Consider the following 8,950-nt stretch of genomic DNA (forward strand, 5'->3'; position numbering starts at 1 on the left):
GTAGTCAAAAAGTAAGGGTAGCTTGTAAATATTTTGATGCTTTGGGGGTTGTATGTGTAATTTTTAAAAAAGTAGGAGTAGTTTATGTGAGTGTGTTCATGTTTTTAATGGGTGTTTTAAAAAATGAATGATTTTCGTACGTAAATAAACCATAAATCAGAGAGTGTAAATATAACTATCCCTAAAACTAAAAATAAAAAAATACTTTTAAAAACTTTCGCAAATACTCCAACGATGCTTTTGGTCGAGCAAGCACAAAATAGTAGGAAGAAACTCATTAACAAATCACAAAAGAAAGGATTGTTTTCACCTTTAAGTTGCATCCACAAACTAAAACTTTTAGGACACCAAGCAACTTTTGTTCATCAGCAAAAAACAACCTAGACTACCTGCACTAACTCATGTAGGTCTTAAAAGAGATTCTGCAATATTTACAATGTTTGGTCTGTTTAGGTAATGATGTGCACCTTTGACTTGGCCTGTCCTTTTATTAGAATGTATATTTGGAGTGCATAAACCTATTGGTATCCCCTTATGATTCCCAACCCTTACTTTTGCTACTTATTTATATATTCATACTTTTTGTTGAAAGGTATATGTCCAGACATGATTTGTGAAATAATGCATGATATGTTTCTTTTCAGGCGGTTATAGTGTCCATTTTATGTTTTATAAGGATTTCGGAGAAAAAAATTATAAGAACACAGGTTACGATAATTATATTTTGCTTGTTTATTTATTTTTTTGGCTTTATGTAATTGTCGAAACTGTTGTAAATCAGTTAATTTTATTACAATTTAAGTGGGCTTTTTTTTTTTCCTCCCTTTTTTGGTTTTTTAGTTATATGAATTGAGTGTGGAAATACCAAATAGTGTAGATCATGCTAATCAGTACGATGTAACTCCCATTGATAATATGGCGTGATACACACATTTTGACATCTCATACTTGATTTTTATAAGAAAAATTCCCACTCTCTAGAGGTTGAATAATTTCAAAACGCCTGTTTCATTTGTTCTCTGACTAAAAAAAGTAAAAATATAAATATTTATATGTAGGAGTTGCAAAATTCTATATGCTAAACAATATGAAATTTCTACTTATGCAACCTTCTTAATTTCAGTTACTTTTAATTTTTTTTTTAAATAGATGATTATCAGCATAAGCACAATTGTACTGGTATTGTAAGTGTAGTTTTTGGGACGTATTCGTCAAAATCAGAGATCTCAAGTCAGTACTAAAGTATACTTTCAAGATATATTATTTATTATGTAGATGCCTCAAATATATTTTTTCTTGGATCATTTTATTTAGTTATGAATTACTTTTCTTGGAAAATCGTCTTTTTTTTTTTTCAACAGCTCTGCATTAGGAAATTCAAGTTAGAATGTAATCGAGTTATGTGGTACTTTGTCTAGTATAATAGATTTTTTTTTTAATTGAATGCATTGTATAGCTTATTTTTTTTAAAAAAAATAAATTATATTTAATTCCCAAATCCCGAGAACTTGAATCTGTGACCAAAAAAAAAAAAATATTGACGAAAATTAAAAGTTCTAAATGTGTGTCCTCCGCGGCATTGCTAATAACTTTTCAACGCAGGTATTTATTGAATATGATTTATATATACCATAGAAAAAAACATTTTTTGTTTGAAACATAAATTTTGTTTTAGTGTGTTTTAATAAATCTATGTCAATGTTATTAGGCTGCATAAAGGCATGAAAAATGTAATAGAGAGGCATGTTGAATGCATGTAGAATATTCACAGTCATAATATAATTATTTGGGGATTAACATATTTACACCCTGATTTATAGTTTATTTATACAAATTACTCGTATTTTTTACATAATTACAGGAACCATTCATGATAGTAAAAAGGTCTGGGTAGCTTGTATGATAAAATTAACATTCTTGGGGGTGTATATGTAATATTCTAACAAATAAGGATGGTTTGTGGAAATGACGTTGACGTTTTTAGAGGGTGTATATATAATTACTCCAAAAATAGAAATAATTTTTATAAACAGGTCATAAATATGAGGACATAAATAAAATTATCCCTAATTATTTTACACAACCACAAATTTCTCATCCAAGCAACTTTATTAATTTATACACCAACTACCAAAAGCATGTAATGAGCTAATTAATTTTTTAAATAAATTAATTAAATACATCATTACATCCGAACATATATTACTTAATCATAATATTACAATAATTAAATAATAAATTACTATTATCGACTGACATCTGACGACGCTATTTTATTAGAGTTTTTCATTCCCATTACATTTGCTTAAATATTATTTCAATTTGTTTACTCGACTTCAAGGATAGGGGGAAAAAAGTTTCCCCAAATATATTAAAAAAATTTACTCGACGGCCCAAATTAGCTGATCGATGTATCTTGTTTTATGAAATTCTTACGATTTTACAATTTTTGTCGCACTGATTTTTCCAACTAAAATTATTTATTTTAAACCGTACTCTGCATAATTATATAATATCTTCTATTACACAAATTAATGTACACATTTTAATTTTAATATGATATTACCAATGTTGGAAGGTGACTTCCCTCCTATTTAAAACTTAAGTTACAAAGGGAAAAAAAGAAAAATAAATCAAAGAGGATATATATATTTTTTATTTTTTTTTACCTCCCAAGATAAAAGTAGTCCAAGCTTGAATGACGTGGCACACCACTTTTTCTAAAATTGTGGGCTATGGGTACCACCTTTGGGAAATTACAAAGTTACCCTTTTTTTAATATCCATAACCCTCACAATTGCCAAAAAATTCAAGGGCAAAAATGTGATTGAATATATGTGAAATAAATATTAAAATTGAAAAAAAGAACAAAAATTAAATACAACAGACCCCTTTATAAAAATATTAACGAATAAAAATAGTTTATTAATTAAAAAATAATAATTTGATGTATTATCAGACAACAAACTTCTTTTGTAAAAGCTTACGTATGATAAATTTAGATATTTTCAAACACCCTTATTTAACATTCTTTTTTCGCATTAATTTATTAAATTATAATTTAATATTCAATTAATAAATATAAATTACAAAATATATCGAGTGTGCTTCATTTGCTGATATATATATTGTTATAAAAAATGTTATATATATAAAATGACGATTTTGACACTACTGTATTAATTTTAAAAATATTTTTAATTAATAAAATAATTAATTGATTTAATTTTTTAATTAATTTAACTTATAATTAGTATATTTTATTTTATTTATAATATATATTAAGATATATAAAATAATTTATTAGACGTCCAAAAGTAGAGCATGAGACGACAACTAGTATATATATATATATATTGTATGAACGTATAGGAGTCATGGTGTGTAACCGACCTTTCAATTCAGACGCACCAAAATTGACTGCGGACTCCAATTGTTTTCCCCAAAAACATGCTCCGATTATTACGCTGCCCTCCCACCATCAAAACATTTTAATTTTTCTTTTGCTCCTTCATGAAAATTATGTGGAAAAAATCAGCCCTTTTCTGGAGAAATTGGAGTAGAGATTGAGTTGTTAGAAATGGTTTTTTGCTTTGTTTTCGTTAATCAAAAGGGCGTCCTCTGATTCGTATATATACTAGAGATAAATATATATAGATATATAATTTTTATTTGATTTTTGGATTAAATGTCTGAGTTGGTGGCTCGAACTGGCCGGCATCAGCAACGCTACGAGGATGGTTACCGCCTCATTGCTGGGTATTTCTTTGTTTCTTTTTGGTTTTTTGCGTTTACATGCATGGATATCTGTTGATGTGTGTTTTCGTTGCTTGAGAAATTTAGTTCTGGTGTTTCAATTGGGAGAATGTGGGGAAATTGGAGTCGGTTTTTTGTTTTATTTAAATTGTTTTTTCTGGGTTGGATTTTAATTGGGTTTTTGTTTGATGAATTAAGTATGAAAATTCGGGTTCATTTGAATGTGTAGCTATTTCTGGCAACTGGGTTTTGGTTAATTGGGAGAACAAATTAGGAACTTTTTGACGGAATTTTCTATGGATTAAGATGGTGCAAGTTTGTTCAAGTGGGCAGGGATTGTTATTGGGATTGGAATCTGAGATTCCTTTATTTTTCATTTATTCTGGTGTTTCTGCAATGAGTTTAATGACTTTTATTGTCTTGTTAGCATTCATGATATCTTGTCATGTCAGCACCACATTAAGATTTATCCTGATGAATGCATTTCCATGGCTCACACTTTGATTTGGATTACTTCGGGCATCTTTCTGTTAGGGTTTTGTTTTGGTTGGGTGTTGGAGTTGGAGTTGGGAGTGGAGATGCTGTAAAGATACAGGGAATTTTTACACAAAAGGATGATGGAAGTTTAATTTTTGCTGTAATACAATCTGCCTTTTCATCCCGGACAACCAGCCCAATAAATCTGTAGAATTATCTTGTCCTGGGTGATTAATAGGATAAATTGTGGAAAGAAAGGAATACTTCAGTTAATTCAACGCTGGAAATCTGCAAGGGTGAGAGGAACTAGCCCCTCTCCCCACCCCTTCATATTCGTAACCCCTTCCACACTTCCATGGTTTGGTTGCTTTCTTTTCAAATAATCTTATTCTTTGAAAAAGAACAGTAATATCCAATGCAAGAAGGGTAATTGTACGGATGGGCTGTTCGCGAGCTATCGGGAGGATTGACTCTCTGCATGAATGGAGATCTACATGTCAAAAATGTGTTGCTGACTGTTACTTAGAACCACTTTCTGTATCAGCTTAGTTTAAGTTTGACATCGTCATGCTCTTTCTTCAGTTTCTTTGGTACAACTGGCAATGTTTTCATTCATCTTTATGTGCTGGTTACACTTTCTCTCTAAGCCATTGTGGGAGTAAGGACCTCCATAAAGGTTTGTCGGATCACGCATGTGTTCCTTGGACTGACATCACGCATGTGGATTGAAATCGGACAAGAAGGCGAAAAATTCTTGATTTTCCTAATATACTTCTCTTTTGCTTCATAGATTCTGAGAACTTTGTTTTATAAGCCTGCATCATATTTCCTCGGTTCTAACCGATAAAGTTATTTCCCAGGTGTATCCCCTTCAAATATAGGAACGTTGAAGAAAATGGTGATGAAGCAACTGAGCAGATAGTAGAAGTACTAATGATCAATTCAACTAGTGGACCTGGTCTTCTGTTTCCAAAGGTGAGACTTAGACCCTGCGTCTTATGATCTTGGGAAATTGATGGTAAAGAATTTTTAGTTCAATGATCCGTTTATGTGTTTTAAAATGTTCTGTTGTTGCTGATAAGATTTATATATGGTGGATTTCTTACCATTCTGTTGGAACATCCTTACAAGCCCTTGAACTCGACAATTGCATCTGATTGTCTCTTGTGACTTGTGTCCTATAAATGGTGTGGGGGATGAAGAAAAGATATTAAGAGAAAGTACTTATCCTTGTATGGTGTTTTTTGTTAGGTATTTTCAGATTGTTATGTACTTGTTCTGTTGTTGGCATAAAATTGCCTTGTTATATGAACTCAGTTGACATGAGAGAATGATTGTTTTGATCCTCCATATGCACTTAAATTGGGTTCCAAGATTGTGTGAAGATATGTACAGGGCATTTAGCATTAAATTCTGAAAAACGAACAAGAATGATGGAAAGGGCTTCTTACAGGTGTGTGTGTGTGGGGGGGGGGGGGGTGGAGGGTTATAGTTGCTTTCTTTCCTCGGGTTTTGCGTCTTCCTTGTTCAACTTCAACCTATACGTTACTTTACTGTGGTTGCACATTTGGTTTGTACTTTTTACTATGACCTTTCCTTTCAGAGAACCCCCTGTATCCTCTCTATCCCAGAGTATTTTTGACTAAAACATTTTATTCCCATCAAAGAAACATTTTCTCCACCAAGTAATATTAAGTGGCTTTCTATGACACTTTATTATAACATTCTACATTTTAAGCATGCGATAGTGCTGCTAAAAGTTCTCAGAGAAGGAAGAAGGTGCAAATAAAATGATATATCTCTGTCATCCCTGAAACAAAAAGGTCGATTGGTTAGATAGAACAACCTGATGAATCTGAGGTTCTTGAATACTTCTGCATTCAGTGCTATTAAGCCCATGATATTAATGGATTAAGATAGCTTGGTTGTAATTTTGTCAAATAATTTTCACATTAGATAAATGCGCAATATATTGATATCAAGAGAATTCATGCAGGGTGGATGGGAGAATGATGAAACAGCTGAGGAGGCAGCAGAAAGGGAAGCCATGGAAGAAGCTGGAGTTCGAGGGGATTTAGTGGTAAGATCTAATGTTTACTTCTATTCCTTTTGGTTGGATTACAATTTATTCTTCAATCTTTTGTTCTTGTATGCTCATATTGTTAGTGCCTTTGCTTCATGGAGGCATTGCATTGACGATGCTGGTAAGTTAATGTAGTAATAATCTTAAATGAATGCAACACCAACAGTGTGCATTAAGTTGGAGTGCCATAAGAACGTGTTCATGTGGATTTCTGGATCCTAAAACTAGAAAAGAAGGGAAGTCAAATTTCGGGGATGGTAAAACAATACTCTATTCGTGCTTGACAGGCACTTCGTTGCATCATTCTCTTCTTTTTTTTTTTTTCTTCTTTTCCTTATTCAAAATATTTGATTTTGTTTGTTGGAGTGCACATAAATGTGTATGGAGAAAGAAAGCACCAGGGGTTATGAGAAAAAGTTTTGTGTTTGGGTGGAAAACTGGAAATATAAGGCTCATAAGACAGAGATACCTTGTTCTTGATTTTATTTACCATATTGAAAGGAAATAGTTAATTGGTAAAGTTAAAAAACTAATATTCCTTCACTTATTTTTTGTTGTAGCATACAAGGGGAAATATTTGAAACTTTTTTCTGAAAAACAAAATCATATCAAACCACTTCAATTAAAAGCATCATACTTCTTGTTTAAGAAGTAAGTTCGGCTTTTAGTCCTTGTTTCACTTCCTTTCATAATACAAAATATTATAATTTCCTCCTGAGTTATTGACCTTAGCAAGGATAACTTGTCTTTGCATGATTCCTATTAGATTTAATTAAATTCGGATAGTCAGAGGTAGTATTTTTAATTCAGAAACTAAAAGAGGAGGGTGTCGTATTAATTCATATATTTACTTCTTTTGTGCTACAACCATCAAATTTGTATAGAAGCATCTACTTCAGAGATTCTGTGACCAAAAGAACATGGAATCTGACAATGCAGACCTTCAATTGGCATAGGAACAAACCCAAGCTTTTTTTATTCTGTGTTCCTGGTACTGTTTGCAAATACTGCTATCCATTTAACCCTTCAATGCTTTTATCTTTTCTCTTTCCCCATTTTTTGCAGCATTTTCTGGGATGCTATCCATTCAAGAGCAAAACACTCCAAGATGAGTATAGTCCAGAGGGTTTATGCAAAGCTGCCATGTACGCTTTGCATGTGAAGGAGGAACTCGACTCCTGGCCTGAAAAGAGCCGCCGAGAAAGAAGTTGGCTGACAATCCCTGAAGCCATCGAATGCTGCAGACATGTTTGGATGAGAGAGGCTCTGGAAAAAGGATTCTCCAAGTGGTATGCCGATGGTATGATCAGCACTTTGCCGAAAAAGGATTTTCCCAATTCATCATCAGATCAGCTTTAAGATTTCTCCCCCCAACTTCCTAGCATTGGTATCATTTCCCAAGCCATTCTTGGTACCGGTTTGTTTTATTAGTCCTCATATGACTAGGAATTCAGAGTAAGATGCAAATAGTTGTCGTTTTAGGCGTTTAAATTGTTCGAAAGACCTCTTTTTTGGTATTTTAAACTGCCAGCCCTCTTGCGAAACAAGCTATTCAAAAGAATTGGAAGGATGCATTGGAAAAATTGTCATTATTCATCACATCATTATTAATTGTCAATTTTGTTGTGGAATCTGAAATACATTGATTGGGTGTACATTTTCTCTCTGCAGTTCAGTTTTGACTATGCCATACAGATGTGGGAGACTTGGGATTGAACTGTGTTTGAAATGGTATGACGTAAGTGTCAAGATGAGGTTGCTGAGATGATGAATGTCAATTTTTAGGACAAGGTGCAATTCTTTTCCTGTTTGTTTGCCGGGAATGAAATATGATATTCGAAATAAAATTGAAGGGATTTTGATTTCTAAACATTTTATTCATTGCAGATGTTTGGATAGAACAGGGTATTTAATAGATAAATCAATCAAACTTCTTAGAAATTTTTTTGGCGTGCTGCATAAGACAAAGGGATGGAATATATATATATATATATATATATATACATATTAATTCATACTCATAAATAGCGGTTAATGACAATACAATACCAAAAATTTTTAAGAGAAAAGTGTCCTTCAATTAATAAGATAATTAACTTATTCAACTTTTCAAATTTTTTATTAACTAATAAATTAATTTTTTTCCATTCTATTTTTTAACATAATATATTATTTTATATATTATATTTTTATTTATAATATATTTTAAAGAGTTAAAAATTATTTATTAAATACACACAAAAACAACATATTACAACTGTTAATCTATACTATATAGAAAGAAAAGACTTTTTTTCTCTCAAAAACGGTGATTTGACACCGCAACACCTATTTTATTATTATGCCAATAATACCTTTAAGTAAATTTTTTTTCCTTTATTGCTTTCTTTCTTTTCTTTTTTTTTTTATTTTCCTCTTATGAAATATAATGTGTTGGTTTATATATATTTTTCCTTATTCATAATATATTTTAAAATATAAAAATATTATTTATTATATCCAAGTAGAGACGACGTGCCACGATGGTTTAGTATATATATATATATATAAAGAAAGAGATATATATATATTATGTTTACAGAAATTATTCTCAATATACATAAATTGCTATTTTTATATACATACATAATTATA

At 31.4% G+C, this 8,950-nt stretch overlaps 1 protein-coding gene across 2 annotated transcripts; it reads left to right on the plus strand.

Annotated features, from left to right (window-relative positions):
* The first annotated feature begins 3,369 nt into the window (after positions 1-3,369).
* On the plus strand, positions 3,370-8,186 carry LOC105159903 (nudix hydrolase 16, mitochondrial). Of its 2 annotated transcripts, XM_011077118.3 has the most exons (5): positions 3,370-3,759; positions 5,094-5,208; positions 6,230-6,313; positions 7,382-7,616; positions 7,988-8,186. In XM_011077118.3, exons 1-5 carry the CDS (start codon positions 3,689-3,691, stop codon positions 7,996-7,998), a joined length of 516 nt encoding a protein of 171 aa, XP_011075420.1. In that variant the 5' UTR covers positions 3,370-3,688; the 3' UTR covers positions 7,999-8,186. The 2 variants fall into 2 exon arrangements, with proteins under 2 accessions (XP_011075420.1, XP_011075417.1); XM_011077115.3 differs by lacking the exon at positions 7,988-8,186 and having other exon boundaries at positions 7,382-7,934.
* The last annotated feature ends 764 nt before the right edge of the window (positions 8,187-8,950 follow it).

The sequence above is a fragment of the Sesamum indicum genome, linkage group LG4, assembly GCF_026168435.1.
Source record: "Sesamum indicum cultivar Baizhima isolate 11 linkage group LG4, ASM2616843v1, whole genome shotgun sequence".
Taxonomy (NCBI): Eukaryota; Viridiplantae; Streptophyta; class Magnoliopsida; order Lamiales; family Pedaliaceae; genus Sesamum; species Sesamum indicum.